At 38.3% G+C, this 22,797-nt stretch overlaps 3 protein-coding genes across 4 annotated transcripts in view; all 3 read left to right on the forward strand.

Annotated features, from left to right (window-relative positions):
- The window catches only part of tmem214 (transmembrane protein 214), a 30,309-nt gene extending 15,624 nt beyond the window's left edge, over nucleotides 1–14,685 (forward strand). The window contains exons 5-17 of one of the 2 annotated variants that reach the window (XM_062034975.1): nucleotides 89–171; nucleotides 1,183–1,288; nucleotides 1,741–1,822; nucleotides 3,253–3,354; nucleotides 3,464–3,605; nucleotides 3,672–3,763; nucleotides 3,841–3,889; nucleotides 3,958–4,065; nucleotides 7,898–8,015; nucleotides 8,096–8,192; nucleotides 8,283–8,451; nucleotides 11,313–11,464; nucleotides 11,561–12,020. In XM_062034975.1, the coding sequence (XP_061890959.1) occupies nucleotides 89–171; nucleotides 1,183–1,288; nucleotides 1,741–1,822; nucleotides 3,253–3,354; nucleotides 3,464–3,605; nucleotides 3,672–3,763; nucleotides 3,841–3,889; nucleotides 3,958–4,065; nucleotides 7,898–8,015; nucleotides 8,096–8,192; nucleotides 8,283–8,451; nucleotides 11,313–11,464; nucleotides 11,561–11,660 (1,400 nt within the window). In that variant the 3' untranslated portion in view covers nucleotides 11,661–12,020. Of the gene's footprint in view, nucleotides 1–88; nucleotides 172–1,182; nucleotides 1,289–1,740; nucleotides 1,823–3,252; nucleotides 3,355–3,463; nucleotides 3,606–3,671; nucleotides 3,764–3,840; nucleotides 3,890–3,957; nucleotides 4,066–7,897; nucleotides 8,016–8,095; nucleotides 8,193–8,282; nucleotides 8,452–11,312; nucleotides 11,465–11,560; nucleotides 12,021–14,346 lie in introns of those variants that run through there. The other variant, XM_062034974.1, reaches the window with a different exon arrangement.
- Nucleotides 14,686–19,135: 4,450 nt separating this feature from the next.
- Nucleotides 19,136–19,682, forward strand: LOC133640500 (histone H4). Its single transcript, XM_062033954.1, has one exon. It carries the CDS (start codon nucleotides 19,139–19,141, stop codon nucleotides 19,448–19,450), a length of 312 nt encoding a protein of 103 aa, XP_061889938.1. The 5' UTR covers nucleotides 19,136–19,138; the 3' UTR covers nucleotides 19,451–19,682.
- Nucleotides 19,683–20,375: 693 nt separating this feature from the next.
- On the forward strand, nucleotides 20,376–21,597 carry LOC133640994 (histone H2B 1/2-like). The gene is made up of 2 exons (XM_062034765.1): nucleotides 20,376–21,039; nucleotides 21,140–21,597. Exon 1 carries the CDS (start codon nucleotides 20,382–20,384, stop codon nucleotides 20,757–20,759), a length of 378 nt encoding a protein of 125 aa, XP_061890749.1. The 5' UTR covers nucleotides 20,376–20,381; the 3' UTR covers nucleotides 20,760–21,039; nucleotides 21,140–21,597.
- The last annotated feature ends 1,200 nt before the right edge of the window (nucleotides 21,598–22,797 follow it).

Here is a 22,797-nt window from a genome sequence, read left to right on the forward strand (position 1 = left end):
CATATAGCTTTAAATATCTACTGATCTGGGCTCAGGTGACATTACTGTCTAATCGCCAAAATAAACCGCTGTTTCAATGTATTTCCAGGGGAGCCCTTACATGGATACAGGGTTTGCATCCAAGCGGTCCTGCAAGACAAACCCAAATTGGCAACCCAGAACATGCCTGAGGTGAGTCAAATCAATCTTGTCCTGAATGTCACTGAAACGGGGCTCGTTTTAAGATAATGGGGATCACTGAAGCACCAAACAACTGTCTGGTGTAGCATGTATTGATTAAGAGAGGTAATCTTCTATTCAGGTCAATATGATAATGGATTTGAGCACTAAAAAGTTTTTCGGGTGCAACGAGTTGACGATAGTCGTGACATAATCACTCGTTTTTTTTCCGGAGGGACACGAGTCAGCGCGGTGAGTCCATCAACATCACCGGTGAAAATATGTAAAGTGTGGAATCTTTGGATATGTAATAAAATTATGGAATTATACATAAAAACATGATACACAATGCTTTGTCAACAATTATTGGATATAAGATCTCTCTATCACCTGCAACCATGTACATGGGAAATTTAAATGAGGATGCGAAGAACAAATATCGAGTAAAGATACCTCTTTGACAGCAAGTAAAAAAAACAATACCAAGGAAAGGGGGCAAGGAGGACATGCCTACACAAGACCAATGGGTTCTGACTGAGGAAATGAATTCTTAGGAAATTCTGATGCACATGTTTTAATATAGATAGCAAGAGTGTCCGCCCTGAGATCGGTAGGTTGTGAGTTCAAACCCCGGCCGAGTCATACCAAAGACTATAAAAATGGGACCCATTACCTCCCTGCTTGGCACTCAGCATCAAGGGATGGAATTGGGGGTTAAATCACCAAAAATGATTCCCGGGTGTGGCCAGCGCTGCTGCCCACTGCTCCCCACTGCTCCCCTCACCTCCCAGGGGGTGATTTAAGGGTGATGAGTCAAATGCAGAGAATATTTTCGCCACACCTAGTGTGTGTGTGACAATCATTGGTACTTTAAATGACTACTCCCATGCCAGCGCTGGTCTAATTTTTTGTATGTTTTTGTTCTGTTTTTTTTGTGCCAAAAAATGAGCAATAAAACTAAAGTGACAAAAACAATTTTTGTTAGTTGCAGCTCTCATAAACAGTTTGCTCCTTCCTTTTTAGTATTTGGAGTCGCTGCGGTCTGTTCAGACTCATCCTGTCAAGTGTTTGACCATCATGTGGGCTCTGGGGCAAGCTGGATTTTATGACTTAAGTCAGGGACTAAGAGGTAAGGCACTCTCACACACGCAAAAGCACTTTTATTTATCAGTAGTACAGTACAGTTGTCTGACTTCCCTGTGTCCCACTTAAGCAATAATATGCTGAAATAACACAAGGTTGCAGGTTATTGAAGCAAAAGTGCACTGTCACCCAGCTTAGGGTTCTGTATGGCTCAATATTCTTGGCCGGTTACAAAACAATTGCCTATTGCTCTCATTTTCTGAGACAACTCGCTACAAATGTACAAAATGGATACAAATACCAGCTATTCTAGTTAAACCCCCTGCAGGCCCCCATATGACCAGTAAGAAAATGTCTGACTTAAATAGTAACAAGATTGTTTTTGAACAGAACATGGTGAGATGGGAGTACTGTACCTCCTCTCTCACATTCTGTCTTGCACTTGCAAGTCTTGTTTCAGCCTGGAGGCTGCACTGAGGGTACTTTTATTTGTTTCAGTGTGGCTTGGTATCATGCTTCCTGTGCTGGGAGTGAAGTCGCTGTCTTCATATGCCATTGCCTATCTGGAGAGGCTGCTCCTGTAAGTGCTTGGCTACCGCCTGGAGTTTTCTAACCTTTATTGAGCCATGCCACATATTTTACAGTGACAAAATTCTCACGGCAAACCACCAAACAGAAATGTCTCAATGTGACTTATTCTGTTTTATGAATGACAAAATGTTGATACACATGTAATTATTAAGTTAAAGTACCAATGATTGTCACACACAAATGATGTACCTTTTACAGCAGGTGTCGGCAACCTTTACAATAAAAAAGCCATTAGAAATAGTCTAGAGCTGCAAAACATATCACAGTTTATAGACCAAGTTTTCTGTCTGTTAAATGTTAATTTTTTGTTTGCTACTTCCTTGACACACAATATCAAACATACTGGTAAGCCAGCCCTGTTATCAGTGAAGTAAAAGTTACCTGTTATATGCAGAATTAAATTCTCTATTTTGTGACTTGTCTTTTTTGGGATGTAATCATTGTTAGCTTACTGCTTAGCTTACTTGCCTTCCTCAAGCTTATGTAATCATGTAGGCACTAGTCAGGGCTCAACCTGCACACACAGAAAGCCTCACAGTCGGAATTGTATATATATATTTTTTAAATGCATAGTTTGTATTATATAATAATTTTTGGACCAATTAAGTGAAATTGGAGAAAATCCTGCATCACATTTGAATGTTTTTAATGACACACTGTTTGGAAATGAGTGGTCTAGACTAGGACAATGCAATGAAATTATGGTTATGTTTAGAGGTGTCCCCTATATAGCATTTTCACCCTGATACAATAGCGATATTGCAGCTTTGAGTGTTGGCCAATACCGATATTAATCCGATACATAATCAATGAGAATCATACTACGATGTACATACTTTTTATTTCTAGTGTGGGAAGTTCAAAAAAGTTTAATCAAGTAAAATTATTCAGAACAATGGTACATATAAAAACACTAATCCCATGACGGATTTTTGCTTTTCAAGTGAATGTCAATTTGTGTTTTGGTGATACCTAGTGGTCACAATAATTAATTAAATTAAGTTCATGACGCAGGACACATTTGTAAGTGGATACTTTCTAATAAACTTCTGCTTTGGACACTTTCTGTCTCAAAGTAATATGCAACTGTAATTGTTTATGTTGACAGATGTCATGCTATAGACTCCAATATCAGATAATTAAGGACATTAAGTGTCTAGCTTGTGTGCTTGGCTGTTGTGTTGCGGCTAGCTCCTGGTAGCCTATAGGCTACCATGTTTACCTTTTTATAAGGAAATATCACACTTGTGGGTTTTGGGTGAACATTTAGATGTTAACTGGCTGTCGAGCTTTGCACAGAACGCGATGTAGGACTGCTTGTATCAGAGCGCTTGTATTACAGATTTAAGATACACCCCTTTGTAGATTATAACCAAAAATTAAGTGTTTTATCAATGTATGCTTTCTGTCTTTTTTCAGCCTACATGCAAATTTGACCAAGGGATTTGGCATCATGGGTCCTAAAGAGTTCTTTCCCTTACTTGATTTTGCTTATATGCCCAAGAATGCCCTGTCGTCAAGGTAAATGTCAGCTAATGCATGCAAAATGCAGAAGTCATTACACTATCCTTCCTCTTAGATTCTCTTGTATATATTTTTTTCGATTTTGTGTGTGTGTGTGTGTGTACAGTCTACAGGAGCAGCTGAGGCGCCTGTACCCTCGACTAAAGGCCTTAGCGTTTGGAGCCAAACCTGAGAGCACCTTGCACACGTACTTGCCTTCGTTCTTGTCCAGAGCCACGCCACACTGTCCAGAAGACATGAAGAAAGAGGTAATGTGTCACTCAATCTGGGCTACAGTGCACATATTAACTTTCTCACACTTTTGTGTCTTGCAGTTGCTCAGCAGTATGACAGAGTGTCTGTGTGTAGATGTACAGAGTTTGGGAGTATGGAGGCAGCTTTATACAAAACACTTAGCCCAATCGAGGTAAGTTACATACTTGTGCAACATTCAATATTTTCTGTGAGAAAAGGGGATTAACACTCACATCTTGTTCTCGTCAGTCTGCTGCTGAATCATTTATTGAGCTGCTGGAAGACTCTGTCACCAAAGGTATGATGCTGTCGTGTCAGGCTCATGTTTACACAACTTATCCGCTCACGCATCCTTTTGTTTTTCAGCTGAGGAAGAACCTTCAAGAAACTATTCAGTCTTTCAAAGTGACCAATGACGAAATGAGAGACAAAAACCAATCTCAGGACCTTCACGAATGCAATAACCTGTGTCAGGTAGGTCACACCTTCAACTAAAATTAGGTTATTTTTTAATCATTAAGTATTGCAAATCGGCAAGATTGTAGGCATTTGTCGCGCTTTGCACGCATTTTGACCCTTAATTACACATGTAGGCTTGTGTGTGCTTCAGATACACATGTTTTGCAGTGTCGTTAGCTTTAAATGTTGTGGCAATCCGGTATTTAGTGTGGAGCAGCACTCTCTGTGAATTGGAGCGCTTTCTTTAATGCTGCCAGCATCGCTCACGTCAGTCAATGCTTCAAAGCAAGCAAAATGCGGTCTCTGCCGTCTCTCTTCACCTGCATCACTTGTTGTATGTGAAGGCAAAATTAGGTTTCCTGGTGGTCGTCTTAGCAAGTCGCCCAAAGTTCTATTTATCTGTTTGATGTTCATGTTGCAAAGTATGCATAGATGCCGTGTTTAGCGGAAATCATTCCAGAAAAAAGTTTTGTGTATCAGCGCGGCCAAGGCTGATCAACCTCTTCAGAATGTCTTAGATGGGTCATATTATGATTTGTTTCTACATTTGAAAGACTTCCTTGTGTTGGTTCTTTAGTCAAATGTTTGCATTGATTAAAGGGGAACTGCACTTTTTTTTTCTCCCATCGTTCACAATCATTATGAGAGACATGATGATGGAGGCTTTTTTTGTTTTTTTTGCATTCTAAATATTAAATAAATGCTATCAAAAGTCAGTTTACAATGGAGTTTATGGGGGCCACGTAATCCCGCCTACAGAGCCCTTTAAAAAAACATCCGAACACCTCTATTAGGATTTTGTATACATGATGTAAGCATACATGTTATGTAGAAACTGGCACATTTATAATAACATTTATTATTCATGTATTTTGCTCATTATAAGCATACACGGAGCATTGATTTAAAAAACACATCACGTTTTCTTTTTCTTATTTTTCCATCACTGATTATTACTCACTGCAGACTTAATTAGAGCCAACAAACATAATAAAACATCACTTACTGTACAATGTCTGCTGTCATTAGAATGCCGACTGCTGGGATGTTCACATATTCCCATTTAGATGAATGTCTCATAATCCTCACAAATAAACAGGGTGGGGGGACCAAGTGTCTTTCTCGCCATTTTCGGGTCTTAAATGGCTGTCAAAGTGTACCAAATTGTTGAAATACCTACACAGACTACTTCTGTCCAGGTCAGATGCATGTTTTATGCTTTGTAATAAATTTACAGTGAGCAAGGAAGCAGCAGGCCACTTGAAACATCGGCACACACGGTAGTGATCACGGCACCGCTATAGTTTGTCTGCGTTAGCGCTAAAAATAACAATATCAATAATACTTGGTTAATATTTAAGTCACAAAATGTAAATAGAGTATTGTTGGCGGTTTTTGGATGTTTGTTTATTGGATTTTATGGGTGAAATAGTGGAGCTCCTATTGGTTTCGCTGTAAGTAGACTTTTATTAACGTTTATTTAATATTTAAAAATGCATAAACATTAAAAGAAACCTCGTCATGTCTTAATGGTTGTGAACAATAGGCAACATTTGAAAAAAGTGCAGTTCCCCCTCAATTGTCTTGATCAAACATAAACACAAGATCACATTAACAGTGAGTCAAACACACATAAATGTTAAAATTTTCCAGTGAAAAAAATGTTTACAAAGCATCTACAAACAACTTATATGATTTAAAATGTACAAATAGTTAAAAAAATATCAAATATTAGAGTCAAACATTAATAACACATACCGTATTTCCTTGAATAGCCGCAGGGGCGTTAATTAATTTAAAACCTCCTGTCACTCCTGCGTTTACCGGAAACCGGCGGGATGGCCGTGCATGCGGTAATTATTTTAAAACCTCTTCTCACTCCGGCGTTTACCAAAATGAATCCATAAAATTTAGGCGTGCGCTTTGTGTGTGATGTAAGCATACCATCATGAAACGCACATTTAATTAAAAAAACGTTATTATGGTCTTACCTGTACTTATAAATGGAGTCCATTTGCAGCTCCTTCTGACCAAAAGCATCGATAACTTGTTTATAGAAGTCTTCCTTATTTTCTTTCTTCAGTTTTAAAAGTCTCTGTTTCGATGGAGATATTCCTTTAATTATTACCTCCTGCTTCGATTGAAAGTCCAGTTTAGAAAACTGTTTTATTTTAGATACCGGTATGTAATCCTCCTTGTTAAAATTGGAAGAAAAAAAATCTCTTGCTGCGTGTGTTCACTTCTTCTGCAGTACCGGAAGTCGCAAGAAGGATCACTAGCGCAGCAGCGCCCTCTACCACCAGGAGGCGGGAGTCATTTAATGACTTATACAGTATTTCACACACGCAGCTACGGTATATTAATAAGACATAGCTGCTTACTGTTCTCTTTAGCATACTGTACCGGTATGCAATAGCTTGGACCTTAAATCCTACTGAAAAGCTCTTTATCTTTTTTCCTTTGTGCGATTGTAAACTACTGAAAGCAGCTTCCTCCATTTTGAAAATGAGGACAGATGCGTCACTCGTGACGTAACGAATTTGACCCGGTGGAAGTTCTAGCCATATGCTAAATATTTTGCGAAACGAGTTTGACCCGGCGAAAATTATAGACATGCGATAATAAAATTAATATTTTGCGAAACGAATTTGATCCAGCTTCAATAATAAACCGGCGATAAGGCCAAGCATGCGTTAATTATTTTGAGAAACGACTTTGACCCGGCAGTAATTCTAGACGTGCGAATACTATATTCCCTGCGCCAATTCAAGGAAATACGGTAATATACTTGAGTCAAACTATTTAGGTATAACAATTTAAAGAAAAAGATGTTGGACATTTGCTTCTAAGTGTTGAAAAAAACTTGGGGCACAAAGCCGTCAACATGGCCTTATGAGGATTTATTTTGGGTAAAGAGCAGAGCAAAGAGCATGACATAACGATAGTCGAGGTGTCATATTTTTAACACATTTATATCACTACTGTCACCCCAGCTTTACATGTCTATTTTTGGATGTTTTAAATTAATAAATAAAGCTATACTTGGACTTTAAAGTCGCTCTTTTCCAGTCCATATAGCGCCGCCATGTTGAAAATAGTTTTTCAGAGCGATCTCATTGGAGAGCAGCCACTCGGAGCGTATATTTGTCCAGTTCTCTAATTGGTTGCCTTTTTGACACAAATATTATGGTGTGTCCCAACCTGCGCGGGCGCACAGCAGAAATTTGAGCGAGTGTAGAAAAAATTTGAATGCGCAGAGGGTTGAAGTTCAGAGAGCGGAAGAGAAGGGGCGAGAGAGTGCCATGGTCTAACTGCAGACAGCAGTAATTATTGAGCGTTAATATGGATACAAGCAAACATGCAAACACTTTTATTGTGCACTATTATATTTGCTCAAACATTTTAATTTTTTGTTTGGGTTTAATTTATTTTCAAAATATGTCTGTGCTTGCAAAGTACATTTTTCTGTCTTCACAATCTACCTTTGCGACCTCAAAATTAAGACACAAATATAACACCGTACCGCATGGAACGAAAATCTACCACCACCAACAGGCTGCGTGTGGGAGAAGGCACATGCCCAGAGACAACCTGTTTTGAAAATAAATAAATAAAATTTGCCCTATAATTGGTGGGTACAGCTTAAAAACAGGAGTGCTCTATAGCCTGGAAATGACGATGTGTATATATACTGAAGCCTGGTACTTTGACATTGGAACCAGAAGCCGGGCGGCCCTGGCTGCGTAGTACTCCAATGTCTTCAAGGTTGGCAGGTCAGGTATTCATTTAGACATAATTCAATGTGCTGTATTTGGAAGGAAGCGTGACTTTTGCCATGTTCTTTCAGAGTATCCAAGTAAAGATGCGGGGACGTGGGTTCCCTTGGTCCAGGCTGCTTATGGTCCTGCTGGTGTTTGTCGCTGGTTTCATCGCTCACGACGTCCGATCTCACGGCTCCTTCAACGGTCCGTGCACTCTGTTTACCTTCAAGCGCTGAGTGTACTTGTCATGTGGGCTTTTAGTTAACCTTTTGGATATTTTGCAGACTCAGTCACAGCCAAACATCTCCATAGCTCAGGTGTGACGTCTGTGTCTCAGCAGGCTTGGAGTAGAGTCACAGTCTACTCTAAACAGGGCATCAGGTACCAGGAAGTCCATCTATGGACTTGATTTCTGCTTCAATTCTAATGAAATCAGCTAATTTAAACACATTGTTTCTATTTTGGCTTTAGTTGGTTGGAGACAAACACTCCTTATTATTACTCTGAGGGTGTACGAGTTTTGGGACCAGTGTTTAAACAAGGTCTGGAGAAGACCCAAACTGCAGCTGTCGTCATCTCTGAGAGAACTACTCAGGGTGTCCTGTGGGTCAAAGAAAACTTGCCACTGCTCATAGAATGGGTGAGATCTCGTCAACAATCATTCGAATTACAGAACACATTCCATTACATATTTAAGGTCTCTTGTACTATTTTTCAACAATTTGAAATTAGTGTTGCCCTAAATGTATAGCCTTGATGCTGGAATTTTTTTTATCGGACACAAAAAAACCTATACTCTATCAACACCAGTGTTTCTTAACCATAGGACCCATTGTTGGGCAGCGAGCGCCCCTTATAGGGCCGCCAAAAACATGTTTCTCAGCTGTGGTCCCTATGGGCTGCAGCTGCATTCAGTTGTAATACACTTTTCAACCACTTGTGGCAGTAATGATAATCTGAAACCGAATTATGAATCTAAAGTCATGGAGAACGTAAGCGCACAAATTATGATTTAACTGGGGAAACTGTATTTAATTGTCTTGAAAATCTATTTAGGATTTATTATTTTTATTATATTTTAAGCTTTTGTCTTAGCACAACAAAAATGTATGTACATTTATTTTTTAAGCATTCATTTTTTTTTACAATTATTCTTATGCAGTATATTTGGTCAGTTTACTTTTTTTAATCAGCCTGACCTAAGCCTAAGGTTTATGTGTTAAATAATCATCATTGTGATTGACACATGGTTTGACATCATTTGACAAGGTTTTTTTTTTTTTTTTTTTTTTTTTTTTTTTTTTTTTTTATAATGTCCTGCCCAGCTTCTCGGGCAAATCATATAGCAGATGTAGATGCCCATATCGGCTGTTCAGATTTACTTTACAAAAGAGAAGTGTAGGATTCTTCTCTTGTTGCCTTACTTGTATTTTGACTTTATTAAATGTATTTATATTATCATTTGGTGCAGCCGGGCCGGAGCAGGAGGGGATAGAAAGAGAGAAAAAGGAAGACAGAGGGGGGAATTGTGGGGACAAGAGGGGGATTAGACAGAGAGACAAAAACAACAACAGCAAACACAACAACAACAACAACAGAGCAACATCAGCAAATACGACATGTACAAATATGATGGTAAAAGTAATAGCAAATAAGCAGTTAGCGAAAATTAAAAAAATAAAATAAAAATACAGAAATGACAATGAGCATTATTACACTAAAAATGGAGCAATATGAATACCAATAGAAATAGTGCTATTGATAATAAACAATACCAGTACTTTACCTTTATTATCAACAATACAATTGTTCAAATGCAACAATACATATACGTAATGATAACTTGAGATACGAAAGAATGCAGAAAAATGGAGGGGAAGAAAGAGAAGCAACCTTAACCTTGTAGATTGTTATAGTAACAATAGGTTAAGCTTTGTCAGTGTGCCATGTGTTATACCCAGTTTACCCTAGGGCAACAACGTTAATATATGTTTGATGAAACGTGATTATGTGCATGAGTGTATGTGTGCATATGTACTTGTATATGTACAGTATGTGTATGTGTGCTTGTACAGTGAATGTATATGTACAGTATGTGTATATGTGTGTACAGCGAATGTATATGTACAGTATGTGTATACAGTATGTGTGTTTGAACAGTGAATGTATATGTACAGTATGTGTAAATGTGTGTTTGTACAGTGAATGTATATGTACAGTATATGTATGTGTGTGTTTGTACAGTGAATGTATGTGTAGTATGTGTGTGTTTGTACAGTGAATGTATATGTACAGTATGTGTATATGTATGTTTTTACAGTGAATGTATATGTACAGTATGTGTATACAGTATGTTTGTATAATGAATGTGCGTGTGGAAGTACGAACTTTGAGTGTGTAAATATGTACTGTATTTATTTGTATATGTATGTGGGAGCGTAGGTACCTATGTATGTCTGTATGTATGTGTGTGAGTATATGTGAATTTGCATGTACAATACATTTGACTCCCAGTGTTTGACAAGGTTTAATGTGTTAAAATATAATAAGTTTAGAAGTATTGAATATGATTTAAAATTTCACTAATTCAGTGTTAATATTTCAGTGGCCCCTCTGTAGTGGAAAAGTAGGGCTCCGAGATGGAAATGGTTAACGCCTGATCCACACAATTTAAAGAAGAATAATAGCTTCTTCAATACAATATTGACATTTATAGAAAACCATAGTAATACCAAAAAAAACCATTTGTGCCCCAAAAAGAGAAAGAATAAGCAAAGCTTTTAGGTACTGCCAATCCCTCAGCTATAATAATCTGATTCTTAAGCAGTACAATACAAAATATCTCACCTCATCAGTGTATTATTACGAGATACATATATCTAATTACACCCACATGTACTCACAGTAACAAACCCACTCATTTAATCAAATGTAATTTGCATAAATACATCACACCTTTAATATATTATGTTTCCTCATTTTTGTTGTGCCTTTAAAAAACATTATTTTTTAAAATTGTTATTGCTGTTTTAATACCTTGATTCCACTGGGTCACCCCACACACTTCTAAGAGTCGTATTAACACAAGGCTGCTTTAAATTCAATTGCCCTCTCAAAAAATTATATTTTCCATCTCTATCTTTGAACATGTTTTTGATATTTTCTAAGAGTATATTATTTCAAGTTATTTGTGCAGTTTTAAATATCATGGAATTCACACATTTTATTATTTGCAATTTTACAAATGGTACATTTGTGTGTTCCTAATAGCCAACATTGGGTATTATTCTCAGTGCTTTTTTTTTGGTAATGTGCATAACTTTTGTAATTGTAGCTAAACAGTTGAATTGAACTTAAAGTGATCTTATTAAGCCTTAATGTGAACACAATGGTTTGTCTTCTGTCGCTTCACGTGTGAACATTAGACATTCCATATTGCATAAACTGATAAACTGTGCATGTACCAGTGCCTTTATGCGCTACAATATTGTTTATTTCCAGGTGAAGACACACACTCCTGACAGTGTATTCCAGGCGTTGGCTTATCTGAAGGAGCTGCTTATCTTCATCCACCAAAACTACATCGCGCCCACATTGGCGTTCCTCTTTGACCTGTTTGAACGAGCGTGGACCAACCTTCAGGACTCATGCGAGTCAGTGCCTTTTTTTTCTGATCTTCTAATGCTTACTAAGTACAACCCACTCACGTTTTGACATATCTTGTGTACATCTTTTATCGCCTGCTCTAGCTATTGTTGTCCAGAAGAGGGCAGCGACGACATTAGCGACTCTCAGTCAGAGGGTCCAACATCGAGGCAGAGCAGGGATACGCTAGAAAGCCGCTGCTAAAGAAGCAACAAGACAGAGTAGAATGTTGTGAAAAGTCGTTCACCCATTTTGGGTTACTTGGAGTCTGCAGACGAGTGTGTTACGGTGCAGTTTTTGTGTACCTGACAAGTTGAGACTTTTGTCAATTTGATGGGACCATGGCTGATGGTTTTGTGACTGAAGGACAGTGGACGTCACAAGTCTTCTCATGGCACAGATAAGCATGAACTTTCACCTCATTTTATAAAAACACTAGCTTGGTAGATAAACAAGTTCTGGATTTATTTAAAGATCACAACCTAAAAGACATTGAGGGATGAAGAGAGAGTTGTTGACGTTCAAAGTTGTAAATAAATTCCATCCGTTTTTTTAAAAATTGAGCAAGTCCATTGGTTTCATTTCCTCTTATATAGAATGTCCACCTGTGCATTTACAGTTGAACCTGTATTTACAAACTCGATTAGTTAACCGCCTACTGAAATGATTTTTTTTTTTATTTAAATGGGGATAGCAGATCCATTCTATGTGTCATACTTGATCATATTTTTGCTGAAAGGATTTAGTAGAGAACATCGACGATAAAGTTTTGGTCGCTGATAAAAAAAGCCTTGCCTGTACCGGAAGTAGAGTGACGTCACAGGTTGAAGGGCTCCTCACATTTCCCCATTGTTTACAATGCAGCGAGAGCGATTCGGACCGAGAAAGCGACGATTACCCCATTAATTTGAGCGAGGATGAAAGATTCGTGGATGAAGAACGTGAGAGTGAAGGACTAGAGTGCAGTGCAGGACGTATCTTTTTTCGCTCTGACCGTGACTTAGGTACAAGCTGGCTCATTGGATTCCACACTTTCTCCTTTTTCTATTGTGGATCACGGATTTGTATTTTAAACCACCTCGGATACTATATCCTCTTGAAAATGAGAGTCGAGAACGCGAAATGGACATTCACAGTGACTTATCTCCACGACAATACATCGGCGAAGCTCTTTAGCTACGGAGCTAACGTGATAGCATCGGGCTTAAATGCAGATAGAAACAAAAGAAATAAACCCCTGACTGGAAGGATAGACAGAAAATCAACAATACTATTAAACCATGGACATGTAACTACACGGTTAATGCTTTCCAGCCTGGCGAAGCTTAACAATGCTGTTGCTAACGACGCCATTGAAGCTAACTTCGCTACGGGACCTCGTCAGAGCTATGATAAAAACATTAGCGCTCCACCTACGCCAGCCCTTATCTGCTCATCAACACCCGTGCTCACCTACGTTCCAGCGATCGACGGAGCGACGAAGGACTTCACCCGATCATAGATTCGGTCGGCGGCTAGCATCGGATAGCGCGTCTGCTATCCATCTCAAAGTCCTCCTGGTTGTGTTGCTGTAGCCCGCCGCTAATACACCGATCCCACCTACAGCTTTCTTCTTTGCAGTCTTCATTGTTCATTAAACAAATTGTAAAAGATTCACCAACACAGATGTCCAGAATACTGTGGAATTTTGCGATTAAATCAGAGCTTTTTGTATTGGATACAATGGGGTCCGAATACTTCCGTTTCAACCATTGACGTCACGCGCATACGTCATCATACATAGACGTTTTCAACCGGAAGTTTCGCGGGAAATTTAAAATTGCACTTTATAAGTTAACCCGGCCGTATTGGCATGTGTTGCAATGTTCAGATTTCATCATTGATATATAAACTATCAGACTGCGTGGTCGGTAGTAGTGGGTTTCAGTAGGCCTTTAAACAGGGTTCATAAGTCAAAAAGTTTGTATAATAAAGCAAATGTCTCCTTAAATAATCTGAATATGAACAATGGGTTCCAGCCTCAATAAAAGTCCTTATTTCAGTGAAGGTTTGTACACTTTGGACACAATATAACGTGCTATGCAGTACTGTACATCGTTCTCTTTATTAACCAGCCAAAATGAAGACAAACTGCTGTCTTTGTATGTGCTGCTCTGCAAAGAAGTCCCTTAGGTGCCCTCACAAATGGTCAGAAATCACAAAAATCAATAACTTTAACAACCATATTGCTACAATAATAAACATTAAAAATAATAAAATCCACTTTAGCGTCAAAGGGGGAGTTGACAAGAAATGAGCAGACCGACAAAGGAGAGAGGAATCGGCGTTGTGTGTGCATGCACCCTGGAAAAAGGAGTAGCTCTTCGCTGTGAAATAAGTCTGTTTTGGCATTCTGTTCCAGGAAAGTCTGGTCTGATCACAATTAAAACTTTCGAGGTACAACGCCTGCTTCGAAGATTATTCCATACATTTAAGCGCAATTATTGTGCTTCTTGCAAATTGTCTTAATCTACAGCGATACAGTCCTCCTTTCTATGCTTATCAGTTGTCTTTTTGGGACTCAAGTTGTCATAATATACAAAAGGTGAAAAAACACAGAAGGCACACGCTGAAGCGCTGAGAAGTGACCAGCAGTGTCCTGCGCAGCAAGTGATGTGGAGGGCGGCACCTCCCCAAAAATGCTCCGCCCTGCTTTTTGGCTGCAAGCGGCACACAAAATAAATGACTGACTAAAGCGTTGGTACACAGAGACATGCTCCGCACAAGGCATATTTGGCTAAAAGTTCACAAATAGAGGGGTTCGCTAATCGAGGTTCCACTATAAAGTGTGCTGCATAAAACCCCATTACGATTTTAATGAGTCAATTGTGTTTTGTCTTTCTTTTTGCAGTGGGGAAATAACTGTTTCATGTCTGCAAGGACACGTTTTATCCTTCACCAACTCTACGTGGCAGCTGCTCCAACATACGACCTCTGCCATCAAGACGTGGGCTCAGGAGCTCTTGACACAAGCGTAATGCACGACAATCACATTTTGCACACGGTCAAAAAAATCCCACCAATCCAGTCTGAGCTTGCTTTACAATGCATCTGCTCCCCTCTGATTAAACTGTGATTGGACTCTGTAGGGTCAAACGATGAACATACTGTAAGAGGACCCTTCTGTATTATAGGTTGGCTACATTTTGATTAATTAGCTGAAGTGTTATAATAGGTTTTTTTCCACCAATGTTTTTTTCACAGTAAGTTTATTCTTTCCCTGAGTTTTCTACTGTAAAAGTCGGCTTTTGGGTAAAAAAAAAACGTCTGTAGGCTTTAAAAAATGATTTATAAATATATATTTTTTAAATTAAATGTACTGGGAAGTGTTGTATGAAAACTTAAAAGTGCAGGAAAACGACCAAAAGTGTATTGTAGACTTCTAGAAAGTTGGACCCCAATGTGTGTTTAATGTGCTTGACTTTTAAAGCCATCAATATTAGGTAAAGATAACTGGGTAGTGTTAACAGTTCTAAAACCTCCTTACCAAGATGATACCACGGTGTTGGAGTGAAACATTGTCGCATTAATCTAGACGGTCCTCCTGCTGACTTTTTACAGATTTCAATCTGCTCCCCTCTTCCCCTCCTTCACTGCCATCAGGAAGTGAAAGGCAGCACTACAGTAATTTATGTTGAATTATTTCTACTGTGTGTCTCAGTAGGTTGGTAAGGTAAGGCCGGACAGTATCAAACATATCACACCAGCTGATTCCTCAGATGTTTGGATGACATGTCTTATCTAAATAAATGATTTATAATAAAGACTGTTGCAATGACGTATCTGTATTTCACAGCTTTGTGATGTAATTCATACAACCTGCAGATTGACGTATCCAGTATTGGTGTATTTTTTAAGTTCTTGAACGATACACAAGACCCCAGCTAGGTGGCAGCACTGCTCAAATTAATCATCAGGCTCAACCAGCAAATGTGACCAAGTGTATAAGTATATGATGAGGCATAAATGTGGGACATGAGAACACAATAAGCAAGTCTTCAGCTCAGTGGCATGGTGTTTTTTAATGGATACATATCAGGTTTGCAATTGTATTCATAATGGGGGGCCTAAGAAAATGTATGTGCAAGGGGGCATGACAAAAAAATTGAGAAGCACTGCTGGGCTATATGGTTGAAATATTTCCATGTGTACAAAGAGGGTTACGTTTTTGAATGTGCTCAAGCCCTCTAACATGGTTTTATTTTTAAAGAAGACATTAATTAGCTCAAGGGAGTCAAGCGGTAGAAAACTGATAGCTGTTTGAAAGGGTTGAATTAGATATTACACACAATTGCTTTCTAAAGCAAAATTGTAGATGTTCAGACATTTTGGCATACATCGACCTGCATCAGGGGTGTCCAAACTTTTGGCTGGGGGGCTGCATTGGGCTAAAAAAAATCGGCCCATATACCTGTATACGTGTGTGTGTGTGTGTGTATGTATGTATATATATATATATATATATATATATATATATATATATATATATATATATATATATATATATATATATATATATATATATATATATATATATATATATATATATATATATACACGTATAATGTATGTGTATGTGTGTATATATATATATACATATATGTATATATACTATATATATATATATACAAACCCCGTTTCTATATGAGTTGGAAATTGTGTTAGATGTAAATGTAAACGGGATACAATGATCTGCAAATCATTTTCAACCCATATTCAGTTGAATATGCTACAAAGAAAACATTTGATGTTCAAACTGATAAACATTTATTTTTTGCAAATAATCATTAACTTTAGAATTTGATGCCAGCAACACGTGACAAAGAAGTTGGGGAAGGTGGCAATAAATACTGATAAAGTTGAAGAATGCTCATCAAACACTTATTTGGAACATCCCACAGGTGAACAGGCAAATTGGGAACAGGTGGGTGCCATGATTGGGTATAAAAGTAGATTCCATGAAATGCTCAGTCATTCACAAACAAGGATGGGGCGAGGGTCACCACTTTGTCAACAAATGTGTGAGCAAATCGTTGAACAGTTTAAGAAAAACCTTTCTCAACCAGCTATTGCAAGGAATTTAGGGATTTCACCATCTACGGTCCGTAATATCATCAAAGGGTTAAGAGAATCTGGAGAAATCACTGCACGTAAGCAGCTAAGCCCGTGACCTTCGATCCCTCAGGCTGTACTGCATCAACAAGCGACATCAGTGTGTACTGGATATCACCACATGGGCTCAGGAACACTTCAGAAACCCACTATCAGTAACTACAGTTGGTCGCTACATCTGTAAGTGCAAGTTAAAACTCTCCTATGCAAGGCGAAAACCATTTATCAACAACACCCAGAAACGCAGTCGGCTTCGCTGGGCCTGAGCTCATCTAAGATGGACTGATACAAAGTGGGAAAGTGTTCTGTGGTCTGACGAGTCCACATTTGAAATTGTTTTTGGAAACTAGACGTCGTGTCCTCCGGACCAAAGAGGAAAAGAACCATCCGGATTGTTATAGGCGCAAAGTTGAAAAGCCAGCATGTGTGATGGTATGGGGGTGTATTAGTGCCCAAGACATGGGTAACTTACACATCTGTGAAGGCGCCATTAATGCTGAAAGGTACATACAGGTTTTGGAGCAACATATGTTGCCATCCAAGCAACGTTACCATGGACGCCCCTGCTTATTTCAGCAAGAAAATGCCAAGCCACGTGTTACATCAACGTGGCTTCATAGTAAAAGAGTGCGGGTACTAGACTGGCCTGCCTGTAGTCCAGACCTGTCTCCCATTGAAAATGTGTGGCGCATTATGAAGCCTAAAATACCACAACGGAGACCCCCGGACTGTTGAACAACTTAAGCTGTACATCAAGCAAGAATGGGAAAGAATTCCATCTGAGAAGCTTAAAAAATGTGTCTCCTCAGTTCCCAAACGTTTACTGAGTGTTGTTAAAAGGAAAGGCCATGTAACACAGTGGTGAACATGCCCTTTCCCAACTACTTTGGCACGTGTTGCAGCCATGAAATTCTAAGTTAATTATTTGCAAAAAAAAAAAAAATAGTTTATGAGTTTGAACATCAAATATCTTGTCTTTGTAGTTTTTATGGGTTGAAAAGGATTTGCAAATCATTGTATTCCGTTTATATTTACATCTAACACAATTTCCCAACTCATATGGAAACGGGGTTTGTATATATATATACATATATATACATACATATATATATATATATATATATATATATATATATATATATATATATATATATATATATATATATATATATATATATATATATATATGTATATGTATATATATATATATATATATATATATATATATATATATGTATATATATATATATATATATATATATATATATATATATATATATATATATATATATATATATATATATATATATATGGGCAGCACGGTGGCAGAGGGGTTAGTGCATCTGCCTCACAATACGAAGGTCATGAGTAGTCGTGAGTTCAATCCCGGCCTCTGGATCTTTCTGTGTGGAGTTTGCATGTTCTCCCCGTGACTGCGTGGGTTCCCTCCGGGTACTCCGGCATCCTCCCACCTCCAAAGACATGCACCTGGGGATAGGTTGATTGGCAACACTAAAATTGGCCCTAGTGTGTGAATGTGAGTGTGAATGTTGTCTGTCTATCTGTGTTGGCCCTGCGATGAGGTGGCGACTTGTCCAGGGTGTACCCCGCCTTCCGCCCGATTGCAGCTGAGATAGGCTCCAGCGCCCCCCGCGACCCCGAAGGGAATAAGCGGTAGAAAATGGATGGATGGATATATATATATATATGTATGTATATATATATATGTATGTATATATATATGTATGTATATGTATGTATATATATATATATATATGTATGTATGTATATGTATATATGTATATGTATATGCATATGCGTATGTATATATGTATATGTATATGCGTGTGTATATATGTATATGTGTATGTGTGTTTACATATATGTGACGACCTCTTTAAAGCTTTTTAATCAATCAGAAATATCAAGCAGTTAATAGTCAAACATCGATAAGTGTGGAGAGAATGTTTTGCATTTCCCCCATCATGCCGTGCAATGGGTGTAATTTCAATGTTTTTTATGGTGATGAAAGTTTATTTTTATTTATATATATATATATATATATACTATTCACAAAGTTCAGTGAGCCTGTTGTTTTAAGTGTGACCATGTGTATTGATTTTTTGTGCTGGTTTAATTTTTTTTCTGGCACCATGACTAAGAAAGGTTGTTCGGATTTGGTCATATAAATAATACTGTGCTGTATTTTTATTGCAAACTGTTATACATTTAAAAGGTATCACCGGCATGTGACTCCTCCTGGATTTTAGTATCATGAATGAGCAAAAATGTATTGAATTGGCCTTATAGTCCTTGAATTTACTTGTTGTGTGGCATTATAATAGTTTTAAGACATGAAAATAGTTGTCCCCATTTTACTGTTCAGAAGTCGCCTGAGACTGTGTGGGAAGGGCTGCTGACTGGAGGCGCGCCCAGACAGAGACGTCAACTGTCCTCTCTTAGGTCCGCAGTTGTGCTACAAGCACAAGCTCAGTGCGTTCCTCCACACTCATTCTCTCTATCGACTCATCATGTCTGGTAGAGGCAAAGGCGGCAAAGGTCTTGGCAAAGGAGGCGCCAAGCGTCACCGCAAAGTCTTACGGGACAACATCCAAGGTATCACCAAGCCAGCAATTCGTCGCCTGGCTCGTCGTGGTGGCGTCAAACGTATCTCCGGCTTGATCTACGAAGAGACCCGTGGGGTGTTGAAGGTGTTCTTGGAGAATGTCATCCGTGACGCTGTCACTTACACCGAACACGCCAAGAGGAAGACGGTGACTGCAATGGATGTTGTTTATGCCCTCAAGAGACAAGGACGTACTCTGTACGGCTTTGGAGGCTAAATTATTCCCCCTCTCCTATTACCCAAAGGGCCCTTTTAAGGGCCAAATACTTGCATCATCAAGAGCAAATATCCGTAAATCGTAACTAACTTTGGCAGAAGAGAAAGTAGTGTACTTTACACTTACCCTTTTAATGATACATCCATCCAATTCCTACCGCTTGTCCCTCTACGTTATCTCAAATAATTTAAGTATAATGACGATCAATATCTTGAATTGAGAGTTAGTATTAAAACATACAAATCTGGACTCGATGGTATCGTTATTTCAGTATTTGGTAACCGTTACAAAATACAATGTGTGAACAGAATAATTACAATTTACACATATAACTATTGGTAAGGATTATTCTGAAATATTGGCCAATATTGTTTTATAGTATATAACTCCCAAGGTATTCCCATATTACAATAATTTGACTCTGATATCACTACTTTTGAGTGTTCCCTAATCTAAAGAACTTTGTAGAATTGTAATACTACAGATTAAAAAATACACTAATAGATAATAGTAAAATGTATACATGCATGTCAAAGTGAATATAGAATACTTCATTTGACCAAACTGAGATTTTGCTTTAAACTTTTGTCTTGTTAGCTATGTAGTTGTAGGAATTGGAAATTGTTGTAAAAAATATATATATCTAGTATACATTTATGTACAACTGTGCATGACATAAAGCGACATTTTTGTGGCTTTTTAATTGCTTTCCATTATAAAATGTAACAGCAAAACGGCCACCCATTTATTTTTAACGGGTATCACGTGACTATAACTGTTGCACTACCGCGCATTCTTCAGACCGCCTCCCAGTTTAAAACGACAACAGCCAATCAGAAAACGGCGTTGTCACAGTCAAATTTGCATGACATTACTACAAGAGCACAGCAGGCGCACTTCAGGTTCATTCGCTTGTCGAACCTCAATCACAATGCCAGAACCACAAGCTAAGGCTGCACCCAAGAAGGGCTCCAAGAAAGCCGTCACCAAGGCTGCCGGCAAGGGCAAAGGAAAGAGGAGAAAGGCCAGGAAGGAGAGCTATGCCATCTACGTGTACAAGGTGCTGAAGCAGGTCCACCCTGACACCGGCATCTCGTCCAAGGCCATGAGCATCATGAACTCCTTCGTCAACGACATCTTCGAGCGCATCGCTACTGAGGCTTCTCGCCTGGCTCACTACAACAAGAGATCCACCATCTCTTCCAGGGAGATCCAGACTGCCGTGCGTCTCCTGCTGCCCGGCGAGCTGGCCAAGCACGCTGTGTCTGAGGGCACCAAGGCTGTCACCAAGTACACCAGCTCCAAGTAAATTGTTCTCTCAATTTACACAACCAACGGCTCTTTTCAGAGCCACCCACATTCTCGACAGAGAAAGTTCCAGCATGTTCTGTTGCAGTTCACATCGATATACAATAACAAACTTTTTGTGAAGCATTTGTTATAGGACACATATCTGGTAATACTTAAAGCCGAAGTGCTATTTTAATGAAGTGCCATAGAATGTAGTAATCAGTACGTTTTGAATGGCTAGCATTGCAGTAAATAAAAAGTTAATCTGAATGAGACATTAATTTCTATATATAGCACTTGTAAGTAAATGACAGGCTTGATAATAAAATGTTCTACCGCTTATATGTACTTTGTTCACCGCTTATATGTACTTTGTTCTACTGCTTATATGTACTTAAGATAAGCACAAGGGAATTCTCGTACTCCCTCGTTCCAGGAAGAATGCTTTGCGGAAATCTTTTATTTATAGATCTTAATCGCTCTGGAATAACCTGCCTCCAATTCTCGTCGGCATTGAAAGTAAACAGGTTTTTAAAAAGAAAGTAATGTTTTATCCAAGTCTTTAAATTAGTTTGCTCGTTGATGATTTGTTTGGTTTTATATTGTGTAGTTCTATTTATATGGTAATTATTATTCTGTGACTGTAAATTGTTTGCTTGTTTTCTTATTGATGCTTTTATTTTTTATTTTTTTCTGTATTGTGTAGTTATAATTATATGCTTTTACTTGTAACTGTATTGAATTGTGGACCCCAGGAAGACTAGTGGGTTGTTGAGGCAACCAGCTAATGAGGATCCTTAATACAAATCAAAATCACCTGGTTGTGTTTCATTTAGTCAGTTTACACCAGGGGTGTCCAAACTTTTTCCACTGAGGGCCGCACACGGAAAAATTTAAGAATGCGGGAGCCATTTTGATATTTTTCATTTTCAAACTATAACAAAATATATGGATTTTGTTTGTTTTTTACCTTTAGGGCTCCCGGGGACCATTAAGGGTCTAAGTCATTAAAATGTTAAAAACAAGTCAAATTATTATTTATTTATTTATTTATTTAACGCTTACAGTAAATCTCTACAGTATATCAACTTCAGGTTGATATAAAGTTTAAAAAAACCAAAAAGGTTTTATGCCTTTTCTGTTTAAGACAACCTAGTTTTTTATAATAAAACTGAAATATGCAGTATTTCCCCCACTGCCCAAAACATTCAGAAAGCAATGTTTGATGTGAAGTAATTAGAGCCTTAAAAAGATCAATAATGCAGGACACCATTGATTTTAATTCATTATTATTTTTGAGTAATCACAGTGAAAAGATAAATAAAATCCCATTAAATATATTTGGGATCCGAAAGGTGCCCCACTCAGAAAGTGATACATTTTTATTAGTTTTTTTTAAAAAACTTTCAACACTTAACTTACGAGCTCAACTTCAGATATATCTGTCCATTTTACGTCTGAACTATCATTTTGTTTGTTTTATGCTCTTTTGTCAAATAAAATGTTGATGTTTTTGTATGGCAACCACACAATATATGCAATATTTCCCACATAAAACATTTTAAAGTGCCCATCCATCCATCCATTTTCACTCATCTTATTCCCTTTGGGGTCGCGGGGGGCGCTGGAGCCTCATTTTAAAGTGAAATATTTGAAATAATTGGAGCCTTGAATAGGTCAATAATTCATTATAACATATTTTATCCTTTTTTTTGGAGCAATGGCAAAAAAAGAAAAATAAAGAGACAAAAGGAAAAAAAAGCCTGCATGGCAGTTTTGAGTCAACATTGCAACTTTTTCTTGTAAGATTTCACCTCATTCCACTTTTTTTAATGTTTTTTTTAATTTTTGCAATAGCATTTCCAGAATGTGTGGCGGGCCGGTAAACAATTAGCTGCGGGCCGCATTTTGGACACTCCTGGTGTACACCCAGCCATTCTCTACCGCTTTTCCCTCTCAGGGTTGTGGGGGGAGAGGGGTGCTGGAGCCTATCCCAGCTGCACTTGGGGGGAAGGCTGGGTGACCTTGAACAAGTCGTCACCTCATCGCTGGGCCAA

This window comes from Entelurus aequoreus, linkage group LG23 (genome assembly GCF_033978785.1).
Source record: "Entelurus aequoreus isolate RoL-2023_Sb linkage group LG23, RoL_Eaeq_v1.1, whole genome shotgun sequence".
In the NCBI taxonomy this organism is placed as follows: Eukaryota; Metazoa; Chordata; class Actinopteri; order Syngnathiformes; family Syngnathidae; genus Entelurus; species Entelurus aequoreus.